This window comes from Salvelinus alpinus, chromosome 13 (assembly GCF_045679555.1).
Source record: "Salvelinus alpinus chromosome 13, SLU_Salpinus.1, whole genome shotgun sequence".
Taxonomy (NCBI): Eukaryota; Metazoa; Chordata; class Actinopteri; order Salmoniformes; family Salmonidae; genus Salvelinus; species Salvelinus alpinus.
Window position 1 is genome coordinate 23,437,930 of NC_092098.1, and position 22,417 is coordinate 23,460,346.

Sequence of the window (22,417 nt, forward strand, 5' to 3'; positions counted from 1 at the left end):
CTCATTATTTTTAAGCCTAAGTAATTGTAGTGTGTGCAGTACTCTATATATTTTGTACCAATTGAGAACTTTGGTCTAATTCCCTGAGATCTGGATCTTCTCTGGAAAATCATTATTTTAGTATTTTTGGGATTTACTGCCAGGGCTCTGCTGTAGGCCATGTGCTGTGGGTGACAGCAGGCATAGGTCATCTGCGGAGAGTAGGCATTTAGCCTCTGAATTGTGGAGACTAACACCAGGGGCTGAGGATTTTTCTAGAATAGTGGCCAATTCGTTGATGTAAATATTGAAGAGTGCAGTGCTCCGTTTACAACCCTGACGAAGGCCCCGCCCCTGGTTAAAGAATTCTGTTCTTTTCTTGACAATTTTAATGCTGCACGTATTGCCAGTATACATTGATTTAATTATGTCATATGTTTTACCCCCTACACCACTTTCAATAACTTTGTAGAACAGTCCTGTATGCCAAATAGAATCAAATGCTTTTTGGAAGTCGATAAAGCAAGCGTATATTTTGGTATTATTTTGGTGGACATGTTTATCTATCAGGATGTGTAGGGTTGTAAATATGATCAGTTGTGCGACGTTTTGGTATAAATCCAATGTGGCTTTTACTCAAGACATTGTGCTTATTAAGGAAGTTTAGAACTCTTACATTTATAATACTACAGAAAACCTTCCCCAGGTTACTGTTCACACAAATGCCTCTGTAATTGTTAGGGTCAATTTGTCTCCGTTTTTAAAGATTGGGGTTATGAGTCCTTGATTCCAGATGTCACTGAAATAACCTACACTCAGGATCAAATTAAACAGTTTTAATATAGCCAATTGAAATTTTGCACTAGTGATTTTGAGGATCTCATTTAGGATGCCATCAGGTCCGTATGCTTTTTAAATTTGAGGGCCTGAAGTTTCTTATAGAACTCCTGGTCAGTAATTGGGGAGTCCAATGGATTTTGATTGTCCTTTATAGCTTTTTCTAATCCATTCAACTTCTCATGAATTTGGCGTTGTTCTGCGTTGGTGTCAATTTGAACGGTGTTGTAGAGTGTTTTAAAATGGGTTGTCCATATGTCACCATTTTGTATCGCTAATTCCTCTTGTTTAGATTTTTTCAGTTTTTTCCAATTTTGCCAAAAGTTTGTGTTTATGGACTCCTCAATTAGTGTCAGCTGCTTGCTGTTGTACTGTGCTCTCTCTCTCTGCCTCTCGCGCTCTCTCTCTGCCTCTTGCTCTCTCTCTGCCTCTTGCTCTCTCTCTGCCTCTCGCTCTCTCTCTCTCTGTGCCTCTCTCTCTCTCTCTGCCTTGCCCTCTCTCTGCCTCTCTCTCTGCCTCTCGCTCTCTCTCTGCTCCCCGCTCGCTCTCTCTCTGCTCCCCGCTCGCTCTCTCTCTGCGCCCCGCTCGCTCTCTCTCTCTCTGCGCCCCGCTCGCTTTCTCTCTCTGCGCCCCGCTCGCTTTCTCTCTCTCTGCGCCCCGCTCGCTCTCTCTCTCTCTGCGCCCCGCTCGCTCTCTCTCTCTCTGCGCCCCGCTCGCTCTCTCTCTCTCTGCGCCCCGCTCTCTCTCTCTCTCTCTCTCTCTCTCTCTCTGCGCCCCGCTCGCTCGCTCTCTCTCTCTGCGCCCCGCTCGCTCGCTCTCTCTCTCTGCGCCCCGCTCGCTCTCTCTCTCTCTCTGCGCCCCGCTCGCTCTCTCTCTCTCTCTGCGCCCCGCTCGCTCGCTCTCTCTCTCTCTCTGCGCCCCGCTCGCTCGCTCTCTCTCTCTCTCTGCGCCCCGCTCGCTCGCTCTCTCTCTCTCTCTGCGCCCCGCTTGCTCGCTCTCTCTCTCTCTCTGCGCCCCGCTCGCTCGCTCTCTCTCTCTCTGCGCCCCGCTCGCTCGCTCTCTCTCTCTCTCTCTGCGCCCCGCTCGCTCGCTCTCTCTCTCTCTGCGCCCCGCTCGCTCGCTCTCTCTCTCTCTCTCTCTCGCTCTCTCTCTTTCTTTCTCTCTCTCGCTCTCTCTCTTTCTTTCGCTCTCTCTTTCTCTCTCTTTCTTTCTCTCTCTCTTTCTCTCTGTCTTTCTCTCTCTGCCTGCCTTTCTCTCTCTGTCTTTCTCTGCCTGCCTGCCTTTCTCTCTCTCTCTTTCTCTGCCTGCCTGCCTTTCTCTCTCTCTCTCTTTCTCTGCCTCCCTGCCTTTCTCTCTCTCTCTTTCTCTGCCTGCCTGCCTTTCTCTCTCTCTCTTTCTCTGCCTGCCTGCCTTTCTCTCTCTCTCTCTTTCTCTGCCTGCCTGCCTTTCTCTCTCTCTCTTTCTCTGCCTGCCTGCCTTTCTCTCTCTCTCTTTCTCTGCCTGCCTGCCTGCCTTTCTCTCTCTGCCTCTCTCTCTCTGTCTGTCTCTCTCTCTCTCTCTCTGTCTCTCTGTCTCTCTCTCTGCCTCTCTCTCTCTGCCTCTCTCTCTCTGCGCCCCTCTCGCTCTCTCTCTCTCTGCGCCCCTCTCGCTCTCTCTACCTGTCTCACTGATGACCTGTGTGTCTCCTGACAGCATCAGCAGACTCTGCTGAACCAGCTGAGGGAGGTCACAGGCACCACAGACGTACAGCTACTTCAGCAGGCCCTGCAGGTAACAAACACAGTGCGGTGCGGATGCAGTGATGTTAGTGACTCACACATCTCCCCTGTCTAATTCACCTCTTTTAAAATCTCTCAATTTGCAATGTCTGATTGTGTTGATATTTAGTCCGACACAAGGTTGTTTAAAATAGTCAATCTTTCCCCTAGCTGATACTGATTTTCAGGGATGCATTTCTAAATGGTTTGACACGGTTTAAAATGTTACTGTTTAGTGTTTATGTTCTATAATCTCCAGTGGGAGTTCTGCACATTTATTTATATTCAACCAATTCATCAGCCCATAAGCTTTATTGATCTCCCAGAAGAGGTATGTTGACAGTCAACCCATCTCTGACTGTCTAGCTGTGACCCTGCTGTCCCTGCAGGTCAGTCATGGAGACCTGGCGGAGGCGGTGGCCTTTCTGACGGAGAAGAATGCCAAGGTGCCCCAGCAGGATGAGGCCACCTACTACCAGACCACCCAGGTGGGCAACGACAGATACATCAGCGTGGGCAGCCAGGCAGACACCAGTGAGTACCTACCTCACCCAGCGCTGCCCGGGGCAGTCCCTAGCCAGGGAGATACTAGTGAGTACCGCTACCTACCTCATCTCATGTGTATGCATAAGAAAACATCTCCACTGATTCCATTTCTATCACATTTTTCCAGTTGTTCCCATTCATTTTGGTATTGAAGCTTTAAGTGAGCAGTTAACGTAGTATTAAGGTCTGAGTGGGATGTCTGTTAGCAGGATGCCTCCTGGCTCTCATGCAATACAAGGGGTTATTTTGTTGAAATTACATGGTGTCATTTCAGGGGAATTTTCTGAGATGGCACGATAAATTGTGCAGAGGCATATCCTTCTCTGTTCAGGACCACCAGAGAAGGTCATATATCCTGACACTCCCCTTTGACTTTAATGCGGGAGTGGCCTGATTTAATGAACTTACACGCTTCCTCGGATACATGTCAAATAAGGAAAACAACCTAGTTAACCCAGTCTAAGGGGTATAGAGTAGTCTGGGAGGAGGGGAAAACCATGGTGCTCCATTAACTACTCTGATGACTAACCTTCATCTTTTTATAGGCTTTTCTAACATTAAAGGCTACTGTACACTTAGGCTCTCCTCTTCCCTTTGTGTCTTTTTAAGCGGTGATGAAAAGGATATTGTTGGTTTGCCCTTTCCCCTGACACTTATGCGAGAGGGATTATTAAGTCAGTAAGGCCTGAATCTTAACTTGTAATGTGTGCACTTAACTCGATTTCAGCATAGAATTAGGACTTGTATGTACATTAACGTTCAAAAGTTTGGGGTCACTTAGAAATACAGTGCAGACATTGTTAATGTTGTAAATGACTTGTAGCTGGAAATGGCAGATTCTTTTTAATGGAATATCTACAGAGGCCCATTATCAGCAACCATCACTCCTGTGTTCCAATGGCACGTTGTTAGCTGATTCAAGTTTATAATTTTAAAAGCCTAATTGATCATAAGAAAACCCTTTTGCAATTATGTTAGCACAGCTGAAAACTGTTGTTCTGATTTAAAGAAGAAATAAAACTGGCCTTCTTTCGACTAGTTGAGTATCTGGAGCATCAGCATTTGTGGGTTCGATTACACGCTCAAAATGGCCAGAAACAAAGACTTTCTTCTGAAACTCATCAGTCTATTCTTGTTCTGAGACATGAAGGCTATTCCATGTGAGAAATTGCCAAGCGACTGAAGATCTCGTACAACGCTGTGTACTACTCCCTTCACAGACCAGCACAAACTGTCTCTAACTAGAATAGAAAGAGTGGGAGGCCCGGGTGCACAACTGAGCAAGAGGACAAGTACATTAGAGTGTCTAGTTTGAGAAAGACACCTCACTGACAGCTTAATTAAATAGTATCCGCAAAACACCAGTCTCAACGTCAACAGTGAAGAGGTGACTCCGGGATGCTGGCCTTGGCAGAGTTCCTCTGTTATTGTCTGCATTCTTTTGCCCATCTAATCTTTTCTTTTTATTGGCCAGTCTCAGATATTGCTTTTTCTTTGCAACTCTGCCTAGAAGGCCAGCGTCCCGGAGTCGCCTTTCACTGTTGACGTTGAGACTGGTGTTTTGCGGGTACTATTTAATGAAGCTGCCAGTGCACCGGGGCCTCCCACCGTAACCAGCTACAATAGTCATTTACAACATTAACAACGTCTACACTATATTTCTGATCAATTTGATGTTATTTTAATGGACAACAAATATGCTTTTCTTTCAAAAACAACAACATTTCTAAGTGACCCCAAACTTTTGAACGAATTAAAGGACTACGTGTGTGTTGTTTCAGACGTGATTGACCTGACTGGCGATGACAAGGATGACCTCCAGAGGGCCATCGCTCTCAGCCTGGAGGAGTCCAGCCGGGCCTTCAGGGAGACGGGCATCACTGATGAGGAGCAGGCCATCAGCAGGTAGACTGGGCTCAACACCACAATGTTATTGGCTGGGCTGAGGGGAGAGGAGGAGCATACTGGGAGCTGGAAGGTTTGAGTGGTGACATGTCAACATAATGCTCTTTCGAATTAGGTTGAACAAGGCACTGTGCAGACTTACTAATCTTTGTTTTGTTGAGTTGCTAAATGTCAACATTATGGTTTTTGGGGGTTTTGCACATAATAAATGTCCTTTGATTAAAGTGTGTGTATTTTTAAACGTGTTATGTTGTGCTCTTTGCAGAGTTCTGGAGGCCAGCATTGCAGAGAACAAGGCAAGCCTAAAGCGGACACACACGGAAGTGTGGAGTGACTCGCCCAATCCCCATGACAGGAAGAGGATGGAGAACTGCCCTGTGGGTCTGAAGAACGTGGGCAACACCTGCTGGTTCAGCGCCGTCATCCAGGTGGAGACTCAACACAAACACACCCCTCATACAACGCAAAGCATCCTATGTCAATGTAATTCATTAGATATATAGGCCCTGTATTTATAATGACAGTGTGCTACAGCTCTTGGAGACTCCAGCCCTGCCTGTCATAAGGTAGGGATTACGTTGTTGTTACTCTAAAGACTCCCTGGTAGAGGGTTAAGTGAGCTGGATGAGCACTGGATACATTGTCACATGGTCCCTGCCCCTGTGTGTATTGGGCCTCCTTAAGGAGACAGCACAGTCCCACGTTTCTGCTCCTTCTGATCCCAGTATTAGAGATTTACTAAAAGCAGATGATGAAATCAAGTGACAACTCCACTAATCTTTCTTCTTTTGTAATTATTTAATCCTTTTATCAAAAGGAATGGAAGTTTGGTTTGTAACTTCGAACTTAGTCACATCATTCTGCTAACATTCTTTTGTAATTCGTCATATCAATACAGCCACCAGTAACAGGGTGATAGCCATAGTAAAACCGATGTTGACTACCTCACTATATAGGAACTTCCATGATCTCTTTTGATATTGCAAAAATGTTTAATGCTGGTTGAAAGCTAAATGAATGTCACTCGGTAAAACGGACTCGTTTCTCTTTCTGTCTCCTTGTTTCCAGTCTCTGTTCAACCTGCTGGAGTTCCAGAGGCTGGTGCTACACTACTCTCCTCCTGCCAGAGTCCAGGACCTGCCTCGCAACCAGAAGGTGAACCACCACCACCCATCCAAACAATCCATATCAACACTCAGCTAGGGGGCTTAGGCCCAAATCCCCCTGACCAATACGTTCCAGAGATAGTGGCACTGGAACACAGGTTAAACCGTTTTATAGGCGACAGCCAGGGAAAGGTCCGATTAGCTCTCTCCCCTGAGTATTTGACTTGTGTCCTTTGAGACCCATGGCTCCTCAGCTGGACAGCTGTCCTTCCTGTTAGCCTCTGAGCTGGGCCCTGAGGTCCTGGCCCTCTGATGAGAGACTCGACATTCTGGGTTGTAAATCAGTGCCCTCACCAAGCAACAGCTCTATTTGGTTGCAGTGTGATCTGCTCTTGCCCTCGGGTTCCATTGGTTCACACTGCCCCCCGACTGCCCAGTTGATTCACTACCTCTACACCTAGCCACAAGGAGGGTGGATGAAGAGGATGTGATGAAGCACACTGTAGCCCTAGTGGTTCTCCCTCTGACACACCCGACAGTGACCATGACCCGTGACTCACACCAGCTCAGCTTAGCCTCTCCTCCCTGTCTTTCTGCAGCAGCTGCAGTCTCTTCCTCGTCCGTTGCTGCAACTGAAATCTTGACAGCACATTTCTCCCAACCGCTTCCCATGGAGCCCTCCTAAGGGTCAATGGTTAGCGCACATCCGCTAATCTGGGCTATGCCTCTGCTGCTGTTGCCATGTAGCGCCAGTCATTTTGGGGTTTTAGTCTCTAGTCCCACTGTCTAATATCCAGAACCAACGGAGGAGGGACTCTTCTAGGGCTTAGGCTCTGATCTGTCGTCAATAGCCGTGACCCTTACGCTCGAAGTGAGAGCACTAATCCAAGAGTTTATTTTAATTGCTCTGTTTGTCAACGAGGCTCGTCTTCAAAGCAAGGCTTTTCCTTTGCCAGTGTCACATAAGTGTCCCTTTTTTTGTCACACATATGGGCTTGAGCAATGAGTCCTCTGTGCTCTCAACCTGCACCATAGTGTAATTAGAACTCGTTCATTCAGTGGTAGTAGTTGTGGTGCAGCCAGTCAGTGTCCTGCTGTATGTAGAGCAGTGGAGAACTCCCTCTGGTTGTCACATCTCGCTCCAGCTCACAGATTTACTGGGTCAGCTCAGCATCACTAGGCTCCAATAGAAAAGCACATTCCCTTGCATAAACTGGGGAAATACTCATCTCTCATATTTTGATGGGCACACCATCACCATCATAAAGCCCCGAATTTGAATTCGGTCTCTATGGTCTGAAAGATGGTTGACATTAAAACCCTGAAATATGACTGCGATTTGGGAACCCGTATTCCCTTCCTTTAGAAGGCAGGTTATTATGTTAACTAACGTCCCTGTGTGTGTTTGTGTCTGGGTGTGGTTCCCGGTTGTCGTTCCGTAGGAGCACAGAAACCTACCCTTCATGCAGGAGCTTAGGAACTTGTTCTCCCTCATGGTGGGTTCTAAGAGGAAGTACGTGGACCCGTCGTGTGCCGTGGAGATCCTCAAGGACGCCTTCAAGTCCAGCGAGTCTCAGCAGGTAACATCCTAGCTATCACTCTGTAAAATCTGCTATGGTAAACCAATCAACCTTTCCTTCAAATGTCTTTGTAAAGCCATTTTTACATCAACAGATGTCACAAAGGGCTTTACAGTAGTCTGGCCTAGACCCCAAAAAATGCAACCAACAGTAAAGTGGAAATAGAAATTCTAAATGAATTCTAAAGTTTGGGAAACCCTGCACTACAATACCATGGTGCTTGCCTACGGAGCAGCAAGGGGAACTGTCCCTCCCTACCTTCAGGCTATGCTCAAACCCTACATCCTAACCAGAGCACTCTGTTCTGCCACCTCTGGTCTCTTGGCTGTCCCACCCATACAGGAAGTCAGTCAAAGCTGTTCTCTGTCCTGGCACCCCAATGGTGGAACCAGCTTCCCCCTGATTCTAGGACAGCAGAGTTCCTGCCCTTCTACTGAATATATGACACCCTACCTCTGAAGAGTTTCTTATCCCCCAAAACTTAGCAGTGACTTTTCCTACTAGCACTGACTTTGCTCATCATTTCTTTGAGGAGAAATTGGACTACATCTGTGTTATGTGGTTGATCCACCTAGATATCTGAAGATGAATGCATCTAAGTTGTTCTGAATAAGAGCATCTGCTAAATGTGAAGTGTAATTAGGGGTCCTTCAGTGTTTTATTTACCTACATCTGATGGATTTTAGTCCCTTCATCAGGTGTTTTGGTGCTTCTCATGACACCTTCTGAAGGGTTGATCAGTCCCAACCAGGTGGCTGGTCCACTGCTCCTCCCTCTTGTGCAACAGCCATGCCCCCCCCCCCCCCTTCCGCCTCTTGCGCTATTGCGCTGAACTCTGCTACAAATATACAATGCCTTGCAAAAGTATTCATCCCCCTTGGCGTTTTTCCTATTTTGTTGCATTACAACCTATAATTTAAATATATTTTTATTTGGATTTCATGTAATAGACATGCACAAAATAGTCCAAATTGGTGAAGTGAAATGAAAAAAAAATAATAATAATTTAAACGGAAAAGTGGTGCGTGCATATGTATTCACCCTCTTTGTTATGAAGCCCCTAAATAAGATCTGGTGCAACCAATTACCTTCAGAAGTCACATAATTAATTAGATGGCACACAGGTGGACTTAACTTTTTTTTTTTTACATGATACGTCACATGATCCTAGTGTGTGTGTGTGTGTGTATATATATATATCTGTTCTGAAAGGCCCCAGAGTCTGCAACACCACTAAGCAAGGGGCACCATCAAGCAAGTGGCACCATGAAGACCAAGGAACTCTCCAAACAGGTCAGGGACAAAGTTGTGAAGTACAGATCAATGTTTGGTTATAAAAAATATCAAACTTTGAACATCCCACGGAGTACCATTTAAATCCATTATTTAAAAAATGGAAAGAATATGGCACCACCACAAACCTGCCAAGTGAGGGCCGCCCACCAAAACTCACGGACCAGGCAAGGAGGGCATTAATCAGAGAGGCAACAGAGACCAAAGATAACCCTGAAGGAGCTGCAAAGCTCCACAGTGGAGATTGGAGTATCTGTCCACAGCACCACTTTAAGCTGTACACTCCACAGAGCTGGGCTTTACGGAAGAGTGGCCAGAAAAAAGCCATTGCTTAAAGAAAAAAATAAGCAAACACGTTTGGTGTTCGCCAGAAGGCATGTGGGAGACTCCCCAAACATATGGAAGAAGGTACTCTGGTCAAAGCCCAGTCCTCAATCCAATTGAGAATCTGTGCTATGACTTAAGATCTCTGTACACCAGCGGAACCCATCCAACTTGAAGGAGCTGGAGCAGTTTTGCCTTGAAGAATGTGCAAAAATCCCAGTGGCTAGATGTGCCAAGCTTATAGAGACATACCCTAAGAGACTTGCAGCTGTAATTGCTGCAAAAGGTGGCTCCACAAATTATTGACTTTTGGGGGGTGAATAGTTATGCACGCTCAAGTTCTGTTTTTTTTTGTCTTATTTCTTGTTTGTTTCACCCCAAAAAATATTTTGCATCTTCAAAGTGGTAGGCATGTTGTGTAAATCAAATGATACAAACCCCCCAAAAATCTATTTTCATTCCAGGTTGTAAGGCAACAAAATAGGAAAAATGCCAAGGGGGGTGAATAGTTTTGTAAGCCACTGTAGATGTCGGATGGGGATCAGCTCCTGTATGCTAATATGCTGTAATGTTAATATGACGAATAGTAGAAAAGAAAAAAAACATGAGCTGGCGCACACCCAGAATAATAGTTTGTGTGGAGGTGCTGACTAACGGCGAATAAACTATTAACTATCAAAATAAAGAATGTCGCACACACCATGTATAATCTCCAAGAAATGTAATGGGTATTTACCAACGTTTCGGCTCACTGTGCCTTCCTCGGGGTAATGTCATGAATACTTGAACCAGGTTATGTAGACAAACAGTGCAATTAGTGTAACCAATGACAGTAGTGAGGGGTGTGTTATAATGAGTAAGTTAATTAAAATTAATTAGTGAACCTTAAGAAAATTGTATATGGCATATTAAATATATTACTCTATTGTTATCATATAGAAACATAATGGAATATTGTGCATCATATTAGCATCAACATACATTATTATTTCAAATAATTTCGTATTTCATTTTTGTTACATGTAATCTTTTGGTTCAAGCTTAATATATAATGAACATTATCAACAGGGGGAACATATTAGGTGTACGCTAATAAGCTGTAAAACATTCGGTGTCCGCCCCCCGAAAACCCGATAATGCTGAGCTTATATTTCTGTTAAGGTCCTGCGAGTTTGCCCGTCTGACCACTGTACTCATCAGTCATGTCCGTAGTCCACTCTACTCTGGTCACTTTGTGTGTCTGAGGTTAGAGAAGCGTTGACCCCAATTAGAGGGCACAACTGACGTCTGTAAGGCACCCTCTGGTCCTGATGGTTGCTTTTGAAGCATAACAATTACATTTGACTTGACTCTGGTGTATACAAATCTACCTCAACAATTACCAAGTCCCTCAGTATAAGCCCACTTAACCAAGGTTTAAAACATAGAAAGGAGGTTATGTTCTGTACATCTGAGATCTAGGCTTTCTGTTCTACAGTGAAGGCAATGTTCTAATTGCTCTGTCTCTGTGTGTTGCCTGTAAGTATTGTTGTAATTGGTCTGTTTCGCTGTGTGTTGCCTGAACAGCAGGATGTGAGTGAGTTCACACACAAGCTGCTGGACTGGCTGGAGGATGCCTTCCAGATGAAGGCAGAGGAGGACCGGTACGACAACACACCTTGCTAACGTCAACACACACACACACACACACACACACACACTGTGTAATTCATCCCCTTAGGAGACTGGACACATCATGCCTTCTGTGTTTTCATACAGAATATGCATCGTAGTGAATTTAGTAAGCATTTTATGAAAGTCCATGTAAAAAAAGAAGCTAGGAGCATTATTCACATGGCTTAGAGGACAAAGCGTCCTCTTCCACCCATTGTGTATGTCGCACACTGTGACTCACCCCAATGAGTGTGTGTGTTTTGGCTCTGATCTCTCTCCGTTCCCAGAGAGGGTGAGAAGCCAAAAAACCCGATGGTGGAGCTGTTCTATGGCCGGTTCCTGGCTGTTGGTGTTCTCGAAGGTAAGAGAGGGAAGCAAGCATGTTAGAACGTCCCTGGGTAGGAGGAGAGGTAACGTGAGAGTTAAGGCTCAGCCGTCAGTTTCCTGCTTTGAAGCAGCAGCAAGGAGAGGGAGAGTCCTTGCCCCCGATAATGAAAGGTGACCTTGTTTTAATGAGATGTGGCGCATGTAAAAGCACAGGGCTGCAGAGCATTGATCCTTGAGGACCTTGACGTCTGATTGGAATTTTGCTTATTATGCATGACAATACTGGACCAGGCCCGCCAGACACAAAGCTGGGCCAGCAAGGCAGCTTTTGCTCCTCTCATCCTTAAATGACCTTAATGCCACATTTGCATGACCGCTATCTTCCCCTCTCTGGGTTCTGTTTTTTGTTGTTGTCAGTCAGTACTCAGCTGCTGTAGTCAGTGCAGTGGGTTGGCTAAAGGCATCCGCATGCTTCCCATCCGGAACAGTTTGTGCGTATATTATGATGACATTTTGAGACATTTTTGTTCATTTCGGCTGTTCTTGCACACAACATTTTTTTCTCGAGGCTAGCTGAAGTTCGGAAGCTGAAGTCTAAGCCCCTTCATTGGTGATTGGTCAGCAGTAGGACATCTTCAATGTAGTATTCGTCATTCAGCTATGAGACGACTAATTTTTTTGCATATTTTTTTACTTGAGAAATGCTCTTAGATGTAAAACTAAGATATCCTCGGCCAAAACGTAAAAATGTAATTCTTGAGTTATCTTAGATTAATTCTGACTATTTTGAGAAGGTGTATACTGGCTAAGATGTCTCAAGATGGCCGAACAGTACTATTGCCCCAGGTATGGTCAAAGGTATGCGAGCACACTCGGCTAGGCGCCAGCCAAACTGAAGCATACAGCAGTCTTAAGGCTCTGCAGGGGAGCAAGCTGTGCTGTATTTACAGTCAGTTAGTGGATGTGATCTTCCCCTGGGTTCAAGTATTTGTTTTCTGAGTTTAATTGAGCTTGCTTGGTGCAATGGAACCAATGGTGAAGTCCCAGAAAGTATAAACCCTGCCCATCTGGCATACCGAATAGGCTCAATCAAACAAATCCTATTTGAACTCAGGCCTGGCTATGATGACTGATGCTGAACTCAACCTGGCTGTAAATTAGTGTGAAATGGGTCTTCTCTCACACACACTTGACCCACTTCCTCGCCATATGGTACACACAGGCTAGGTCCGCACCTCTGAGGAATAATACTGCATAATAGGGCACAACTGCCTCTACCAAATCCCAGTGCTTCTTCAATTAGTTGTTGTTGGTAATGCGGCCCCAACTGTGGTTATGTGTGGGTGTGTGAGGAATGCTTGTGTTGGTGCATAAATGTTGTTTACGTTTCTGTGCTGCTGCTCCCTTTCCCCACAGGAAAGAAGTTTGAGAACACCGAGATGTTTGGGCAGTACCCTCTGCAGGTGAACGGCTTTAAGGACCTGCATGAGTGTCTGGAGGCGGCCATGATTGAGGGGGAGATCGAGTCCCTGCACTCATCAGCAGAGAACTCTGCCAAGTCTGGACAAGAGGTCAGTGCTGCTGCTCATTAAAAACCAACTAACACTGGAGTTTGGAGTTTTAACTGTAATTCATGTGTAATAGGGATAATGAAACTCCAAAACATGTTCCAAACCTATAGTTAGACACACACAAAATGTACAGGCAACAGAATTATACTGGAAGTACCATTACATTTCTGTTCGACAACCAAATGTTACCAGTAACCCACTAAAACAGCCCATCTAGGCCTATTTAAAAATAGACGGTGCTTGAATAATTCAGGAGATGTGGGGGACTGACTGACTACCTGCCCCAACGCATAGTGCCAACTGTAAAGTTTGGTGGACATGGAATAATGGTCTTTGGCTGGTTTTCATGTTTCGGGCTAGGCCCCTTCGTTCCAGTGAAGGGAAATCTTAACTCTACAGCTTACAATGACATTCTAGATGATTATGTGCTTCCAACTTTGTGCCAATAGTTTGGGGAAGGTCCTTTCCTGTGTCAGTATGACACTGCCCCCGTGCACAAAGTGAGGTCCATACAAAAATGGTTTGTCGAGATCGGTGTGGAAGAACTTGACTGGCGTGCACAGAGCCCTGACCTCAACCCCATCGAACACCTTTGGGATGAATTGGAACGCAGACTGTGAGCCAGGCCTAATCCCCCTTCATCAGTGCCCGACCTCATTAATGCATCGATAACGTAACACCATTCATTCGTATGCTTAGACGCAAAAGCGCATTTGAAGCCAAGGAAGTTGGGTTAAGATGGCATCTCATGGAAGCAACATTCGCAGTTTAAACTAATCCAGGAAGTGACGTTGCAGGCTAGCTCATTGCTGTCCCCCCTCACTGAGTATTTCAAAATGAAGGCCGACAAGGGTGCTGCAGGCTGCCATTAGATACTAAATAATCCTTAACTTATTTTGTGAACAATTTTAAAAGAGTCGGTTCAAGAATCTGTAAAAAAAATGTATTCAGGGATTTTTCAGCCATTGAAATCCATAAGTGTTTTTTCAGGTCGCCTAAGTCAAAAGTGTCCATGAAAACCAGCCCAAGACCATTATTCCCCCTCCACCAAACTTTACAGTTGACACTACGCGTTGGAGCAGATGGTGTTCTCCTGGAATCCGCCAAACCCAGATTCGTCTGTCGGACTGCCAGATTGAGAAGCGTGATTCATCACTCCGGAGTTCGCATTTCCGCTGCTCCAGAGTCCCATGCCGGCAGGCTTTACACTACTCCAGCCGATGCTTGGCATTGCTCATGGTGATTTTAGGCTTGTGTGTGGCTGCTCGGCCATGGAAACCCATTTTATGACGTTCCCAACCAACAGTTTTTGTGCTGACGTTGCTTCCAGAGGCAGTTTGGAACTCAGTAGTGAGTGTTGCAAACAAGGGCAGACAATTTTTTTACGCTCTTAAGTACTCGATGGTCCCGTTCTGTGAGCTTGTGTGGCCTACCTCTTCGTGGCTGAGCCGTTGTTGCTCCTAGACGTTTCCACTGCACAATACCAGCACTTACAGTTGACTGTAAATTGCTGGACAGAAGTTTGATGAACTGACTTGTTGGAAAGGTGGCATCCTATGACTGCGCCACATTGAAAGTCACTGAGCTCTTCAGTAAGGCCATTCTACTGCCAATGTTTGTCTATGGAGATTGCATGGCTGTGTGCTGGATTTTATACACCTGTCAGCAATTGGTGTGGCTGAAATGGCCAAATCCACTAATTTGAAGAGGGAAACATACTTCTTTGTGTGTGCGTGCATTCAGAAAGTATTCAGACCAGTTGACTTTTTGTTACGTTACAGACTTATTCTAAAATTGATTAAATCGTTTTTTCCCTCATCAGTCTACACACAGTACCCCATAATGACAAAAACAGCTTTTTAGATTTTTTTTCAAATTTAAGAAAAATAATACTGAAATATCACATTTACATAAGTATTCAGACACTTTACTCAGTACTTTGTTGAGGCACTTTGGCAGCGATTACAGCTTCAAGTCTTTTTGGGTATGACGCTATAAGCTTGGCACACCTTTATTTGGGGAGTTTCTCCCATTCTCTGCAGATCCTCTCAAGCTCTGTTAGATCTCCCCATCCAACCTATCTGTCTAACAAACACCATCAATGCCTGCTTGGAATAATGACAAAAATAATATAGAATAGAGGCTACAGCTGAGCTATTTAGTGCTTTTTTAAAAATTAAATTATTATTTTTTTACCTTTTTTCTCCCCAATTTTGTGGTATCCAATTGGTAGTAGTTAGTCTTGTCTCATCGCTGCAACTCCTGTACGGACTCAGGAGAGGTGAAGGTCGAGAGCCATGCGTCCTCCGAAAGACAACCCAACCAAGCCTCACTGCTTCTTGACACAATGCCCATCCAACCCAGCCGCACCAATGTGTCGGAGGAAACACAGGAGTCGCTAGTTCGCGATGAGACAAGGATATCCCTGCCGGATATTGTTTTATTTGATTACTTTATTTCATTGCAAGTCATCTCATCTCTATAGAGCTGTTGCCTTTGCTGTGACAAAATCACAATTTTAGCATGCCTAGTACTTCAAAGTAAATAACACATACATTTATGACTGCTGAATACCAACTATTGTCACTCAGATCATGTATTTTCAGGTAGAGATACTTCATGAAGCATCTGCTCTCTATCCCTCTCCATCGCGTTTTCTTTTCTCCCTCTCGGTGTCTGTCCCACAGTAGCCTAACATAGCAGGCGTAAAAGAAACACAGAACGGACAAGTAGGCTCGCAATGGATTATGGTCATTATACTTAATGAGCATAGTTTAGCGCAGAAAACATGTTGAAAGTTGGCCTGTTGGAAAGTACAGCTCCTTACTACAGTGGCTTGCAAAAGTATTCACCCCTTTGGCATTTTTTCTATTTTGTTGCCTTACAACCTGATATTAAAATAGATTTTTGGGGGGGTGTGTATCATTTGATTTACACAACATGACTACCACTTTGAAGATGCAAAATGTTTTTTATTGTGAAACAAATAAGACAAAAAAACAGAACTTGAGTGTTCATAACTATTCACCCTCCCAAAGTCAATACTTTGTAGAGCCACCTTTTGCAGCAATTACAGCTGCAAGTCTCTTGGGGTATTTCTCTATAAGCTTGGCACATCTAGCCACTGGGATTTTTGCCCATTCTTCAAGGCAAAACTGCTCCAGCTTCTTCAAGTTGGATTGGTTCCGCTGGTGTACAGAAATCTTTAAGTCATAGCACAGATTCTCAATTGGATTGAGGTCAGGGCTTTGACTAGGCCATTCCACGACATTTAAATGTTTCCCTTAAACCACTCGAGTGTTGCTTTAGCAGTATGCTTAGGGTCATTGTCCTGCTGGAAGGTGAACCTCCATCCCAGTCTCAAATCTCTGGAAGGCTGAAACAGGTTTCCCTCAAGAATTTCCCTGTATTTAGCGCCATCATCATTCCTTCAATTCTGACCAGTTTCCCAGTCCCTGCGATGGAAAAACATCCCCACAGCATGATGCTGCCACCACCATGCTTCACTGTGGGGATGGTGTTCTCGGGGTGATGGGAGGTGTTGGGTTTGCGCCAGACATAGCCTTTTCCTTGATGGCCAAAAAGCTCAATTTGTCTCATCTGACCAGAGTACCTTCTTCCATATGTTTGGGGAGTCTCACACATGCCTTTTTGTGAACACCAATTTGTTTCTTTAAGCAATGGCTTTTTCTGGCCACTCTTCCATAAAGCCCAGTTCTGTGGAGTGTTCGGCCTGAGGTGGTCCTATGGACAGATACTCTAATCTCCGCTATGGAACTTTGCAGCTCCTTCAGGGTTTTCTTTGGTCTCTTTGTTGCCTCTCTGATTAATGCCCTCCTTTCCTGGTCCGTGAGTTTTGGTGGACAGCCCTCTCTTGGCAGGTTTGTTGTGGTGCCATATTCTTTCAATTTTGTAATGGTGCTCCATGGGATGTTCAAAGTTTCTGATCTTTTTTTATAACCCAACCCTGATCTTGATCTGATTTATCTCTAGGGAAATTGCGCAATTTGTGCATTGAGCTCACAGAAAGAAACGGAACGAAATGAAATTCAAATAATTGAACCGACATTGGTCAATTAGTTGTTTAAAATACAAAAAATAACATTTCGGTTTGTCACTCGGCACTACTAAAGGCACAACAATATTAGTGGAACAGGCATGAGTCATGTAGGAATGCTTTCAAAACACGCTGCTCAAGACTACTGATTCCTTAGTGCCCAATTAAAAATGTGTTTATGGATACCGCATGACTCATATGACCCATTAGAAACATTTTGGAATTCCTTTCAGCACTGGTTTACCGAACTACCTCCTGTCTTGACCTTTGAACTGTCAAGATTTGAGTTCAACCAAGCTTTGGGTCGACCTGAGAAGATCCACAGCAAGCTGGAGTTCCCCTCCATGCTGTACATGGACAGGTAAGGAAACCTCCAACACACCTACCAGTCCAGCTGTACCTAAGGGAAAATGTTTCAATTCAACAGGTGTAAGCAGCTAAGATGAACTGTTATTCACATCACATAGCCTAAATAACATATTATTTGGGATTTCCTAGGCCCCTTCCAAATTAAAGGGCTTGAAAAAAGAAAATAAACATTATTGAGATTTTACATTGAGCATGGGTTGTGGTACTTTAATCTGGGATTCAGACCCATAGTTTTCCAAGGAACTTATATGATTTCTGTTGTTTTGTCAGGTATATGGACAGGAACCGAGAGATCACCAGGATTAAACGGGAGGAGATCAGGAGACTGAAAGAGCACCTGACTCTACTCCAACAGCGTCTGGAAAGGTGGGCTGGTCTGCTACACACACACACACCTCTATTTACTATCGTAGGTTGATCAACTATCAAAGGGATGGTGTTCATAGATACCATATCTGTTATGCTTCTAACCAAGTATCTTGCTTTGCTTTTACTCTTTCACTGAAAGATGCGTCCTCATTCTCAGTACGGTTTGTCATCCTCTCTCTGTTCTGCTCTCTCTCTCTGTGTCCCCAAGGTATCTGAGCTATGGCTCCGGCCCCAAGAGGTTTCCTCTGGCAGATGTCCTGCAGTACGCCATGGAGTTTACATCCAGTAAGCCAGTCTGCACCTCTCCTGTGGGGGACATTGATACATCAGCACCCCCTGGTGGCACAACAGGGCAGCTGCTGCTCGCTTCAAGGCAAGTCATGAAACACAGAGCATGCCACACTCTGTCTCCCTGTGTCAGGATTTAAGTCTTCATGTGTGCATGTTTCTGACTTTGCTTTTGTCAGCAAATCAGTCTGATTAAGCTGTTGAATTAGTGTGGTTCAGAAGTATTGAGTTGTGGTTTTGACTTATTCACACTCGCCCGACATTACAGCACAGCCGAACAGGGTCCCTCTACCCCTCCAGAGGGTTTGGCCCCCGCCCTGGCTCCCAGCCCAGCCCCCTCCACCCAGCAGAGAGTGCCTATCCACAAGCCCTTCACCCAGTCCCGACTGCCCCCTGACCTGCCCATGCACCCGGCGCCACGCCACATCACTGAGGAAGAGCTCAGGGTGCTGGAGGGCTGCCTGCACCGCTGGAGGAGTGAGGTGGAGAACGACACCCGCGGTACGTACAGTACCAGTCAAACGTCAAACACACCTACTCATTCAAGGGTTTTCTTTATTTTTACTATTTTCTACATTGTAGAATAATAGTGAAGACATCAAAACTATGAAATAGCACATGGAATCATGTCGTAACCAAAAAAGTGTTAACAAATCAAAATATATTTTATATTTGAAATTCTTCAAAGTATCCACCATTTGCCTTGATGACAGATTTGCACACTTGGCATTCTCTGTTTTGGGTTATTTTCCTGTTGTAAAACAAATGATAGTCCCACTAAGCGCAAACCAGATGGGATGGCGTATCGCTGCAGAAGGCTGTGGTAACCATGCTGGTTAAGTGTGCCTTGAATTCTAAATAAATCACTGACAGTGTCACCAGAAAAGCACCATCACACCTCCTTCATGCTTTACGGTGGGAACCACACATGCGGAGATCATCCATTCACCTACCCTGCCTCTCACAAAGACACAGCGGTTGGAACCAAAAATCTCCAATTTGGACTCATCAGACCAAAGGACAGATTTCCACCGGTCTAATGTCCATTGCTCATGTTTCTTGGCCCAAGCAAGTCTCTTCTTCTTATTGATGTCCTTTTGTAGTGATTTCTATGCAGCAATTTGACCATGAAGGCCTGATTCAAGCAGTCTCCTCTGAAGAGTTGATGTTGAGATGTGTCTGTTACTTGAACATGAAGCATTTATTTGGGCTGCAATCTGAGGTGCAGTTAATTGCCTCATGTCGTAAAGTAATGATGGACTGCCTTTTCTCTTTGCTTATTTGAGCTGTTCTTGTCATACTATGGACTTGATCTAAATAGAGCTATCTTCTGTATACCACCCCTACCTTGTCACAACACAACTGATTGGCTCGAAAACATTTAAGAAGGAAAGAAATTCCACAAATTAACTTTTAACAAGGCACATCATTTCAGGGGACTACCTCATGAAGCTGGTTGAGAGAATGCCAAGACTATGAGGAAGATTAGAAAGATTAGAAAATATATTTTGATGTAAAACTGTTTTGGGATACTACATGATTCCATATGTGTTATTTCATAATTTTGATGTCTTCACTATTATTCTACAATGTTGAAAATAGTAAAGAAATAAAGAAAACCCTTTGAATGGGGTGTGTCCAAACTTTTGACTGGTACTGTTTATCACCTCTGACCTCATCCAGCCTTGTAAACCCAATATGCTGTATTATACCTCTGTCTCTTATGATCTCATGCACAAAAATGTATGAATTCTAGTGATGGGTGGATTTTTCTTCTCCAGATCTTCAGGGCAGTATATCCAGAATCCACAGGACCATTGAGCTTATGTACTCTGACAAGTCCATGATGCAGGTAAAAGATTCCCTTCCTAAACCTGACAATACACCTTCACACAAATACCATACATTGTCATTGGCTGTAATACAAAAATACCATTTGAGAACGCTCACATTTTTCCATGACCAGTGTTCACTACGGATGGTCACTCATTGTCTCCTGCCCTCTCCCAGGTTCCGTACCGGCTGCATGCGGTGTTGGTGCATGAGGGCCAGGCCAATGCCGGACACTACTGGGCCTACATCTATGACCCCCACCAGCGGTGCTGGATGAAGTACAACGACATCTCAGTCACCAAGTCCTCCTGGGAGGAGCTGGTCAGGGACTCGTTCGGAGGCTACCGCAACGCCAGCGCCTACTGCCTCATGTACATCAACGACAAGAAGCCTTTCCTCATAGAAGGTAGATACTGCTTCTTCTGCTCCTCAATCAGCATTATCCCATATCTTTATTTTGACCTTGCTTTTCTTGTGGTATACTTCAGCTTTGTTTTCTTCTTTCTTGTGATCATCATTAATTATGACCACTGTCCTCAGAGTATATGATGAGGACATGCCATGTGCAAGGTAGTTAGTTATTGTTAGGCTCTGTTTGTGCTGCAACTTGGACAGGATGTTCATATACCACAAACCACTATTATAAACTGGTTACCAATGTAATTAGAGCAGTAAAAATAAATATTTAGTCATACCTGTCAGCCAATCAGCATTCAGTGCTCGAACCACCCAGTTTATAAATTCCCATATTGACGATCTGTTTGCCTGGTTGTGTGTGCAGAGGAGTTTGATAAGGAGACGGGCCAGATGCTGAGTGGTCTGGATAAGCTCCCCCCGGACCTGAAGGCCTACGTGAAGGAGGACAACGGCCTGTTTGACAAGGAGATGGAGGAGTGGAACACACTGCTGGCACGCAAGGCCCAGCAAGAGAAGCTGGCCCTGGCTGTGGCCGCCGCCGCAACAGCTGCAGTAGCAGAAACAGCAACAACAACATCCCTTCAGCCTATGAGTACAGAGCCCAGTACACCAGACAACTCAGGTGAGGGCCAAGGCATGGTCACCTATTCCATTTAAACACTTCTGAGCTGAGCAGTGCTGACTAGTGATGGGAAGGTCGGCTCTTTTTACTGACTCAGATTTTTTCAACTCTTTCAGTCAAAAGAACGAATCCTTCGACTCCTTTTGTTCATTTGATTCAGTAATGCTCTGAGCACGCAGGATCCCCCCCCCTACAAGCAAACAATTAACTAAAAACTCAAAAGAATCATGATTCTATGTAGGAACTGACTGATATAGGATTTTTGGGTCCGATACCAATTTTAGAGAGGCAACAGTCACCGATTACCGATATGTTTTTGTTTAGAGGTGTTGTGCTCCAAATTGAGCTATTAACTAAATATTAAAATGATCATTATTTTATACAACATGAATTAACATTTTATTGGTAGTTTACATTATAACCACCAAAAAGCAACTTTATCCGCTATAAATAAGAAAGTATATACAAAACCCTTATTCAGTTTACCTTCTTAGGTACAACTTATACAGAAATTACTCCGTCATTTCCTGGTTGCTAAAATTATAATAGTTTGCCTAATTTCAGTGTGACCAAGCAAGTATAGTGTGGAGAATCATTGTACCATCTAAACCGCTGTGATATATATTTTCCATAACCAAAAATATTGTGTTTTCAGCTGTTTGTAGTTGCATCTTTTACCGAATGTAAAAGATGCAAAAATACTTCAGCAGTGGAAGCATAGAAATAGTGCAGATCTACCACTTCTTAGAGTTGCTTTCAATTAGTGACAGATCTATAACTCACTTTTCTATGTGAATTTAGTTGTTCGCCCAAAAAGTGACATATTGCAGCTTTAAAGATTTGTCTATCTATGGCAGTGGATAAAAATGCAGAAGTGTCTGTGCTGAAACACCACAAGCACACTAATAAACCAGAAGGGCTGAATGAATTAAACTTTAGCTCAGAGTAAATATGAAACTGTACGTTTCACAAGTTCACAAACTCTGTAGGGAAATGCAGTAGCGTGCAGTTCGCAAAGACACCACTAGATGGCAGCACTTGTATTGAGTAGATTCAATATTGTGCTTTATAACAGTCACATAAAACACTTTATGGCAAGCATGCTTATGCAAGCACTTGCTAGCTGTTTATTATGAAAATGTTTTGTTACTGAACCCATAATCTAAATTACACTGTTATGCAGTACAAAATGTATTGGCTATATATTTTAACTGCAAATGGCATGCGCTGGGGACTGAAAATGTTCATGCAGGAAAATACAATTGCTGTTAAGTTCATGTTTTAAGTATCCCTATATTCCTGTTATTACGGGGCTATCACTAAGTCAAGAGTGCGCATGCGCAGGAAGGCTGGTGGTTGTTGGACCTAGCCTCGAGTGTAATGGCTACTTGTAGTGTGTTCATATAGTATAGTAAACTTTGTTAAACTGGAACCTTGTCGTTGTGTCATTTCGAGTTAACATTGGTAGCAGAGGATGGTTTCTAACTACAACGTGCCACCTCGCTTCGACGAGAAGAGGTCGTACGAAAGTTGGAAAAATGAACTGGGAATCTGGACACGCGTTACTAATCTGGACGCGAAAAA

The 22,417-nt window shown here is 44.3% G+C and overlaps 1 protein-coding gene across 5 annotated transcripts in view; it reads left to right on the forward strand.

Annotated features, from left to right (window-relative positions):
* Positions 1-22,417, forward strand: part of LOC139537416 (ubiquitin carboxyl-terminal hydrolase 25-like) — a 66,768-nt gene that overhangs the window by 16,089 nt on the left and 28,262 nt on the right. For 3 of the 5 annotated variants that reach the window (XM_071338668.1, XM_071338671.1, XM_071338672.1), the window contains exons 2-17: positions 2,509-2,586; positions 2,963-3,164; positions 4,901-5,024; positions 5,290-5,452; positions 6,093-6,179; positions 7,573-7,710; positions 10,894-10,970; positions 11,268-11,341; positions 12,724-12,878; positions 17,169-17,296; positions 17,575-17,670; positions 17,882-18,046; positions 18,230-18,462; positions 19,743-19,813; positions 19,972-20,200; positions 20,576-20,833. In XM_071338668.1, the coding sequence (XP_071194769.1) occupies positions 2,509-2,586; positions 2,963-3,164; positions 4,901-5,024; positions 5,290-5,452; positions 6,093-6,179; positions 7,573-7,710; positions 10,894-10,970; positions 11,268-11,341; positions 12,724-12,878; positions 17,169-17,296; positions 17,575-17,670; positions 17,882-18,046; positions 18,230-18,462; positions 19,743-19,813; positions 19,972-20,200; positions 20,576-20,833 (2,278 nt within the window). The remainder of the gene's footprint in view (positions 1-2,508; positions 2,587-2,962; positions 3,165-4,900; positions 5,025-5,289; positions 5,453-6,092; positions 6,180-7,572; positions 7,711-10,893; positions 10,971-11,267; positions 11,342-12,723; positions 12,879-17,168; positions 17,297-17,574; positions 17,671-17,881; positions 18,047-18,229; positions 18,463-19,742; positions 19,814-19,971; positions 20,201-20,575; positions 20,834-22,417) is intronic. The other 2 variants (XM_071338669.1, XM_071338670.1) reach the window with 2 other exon arrangements.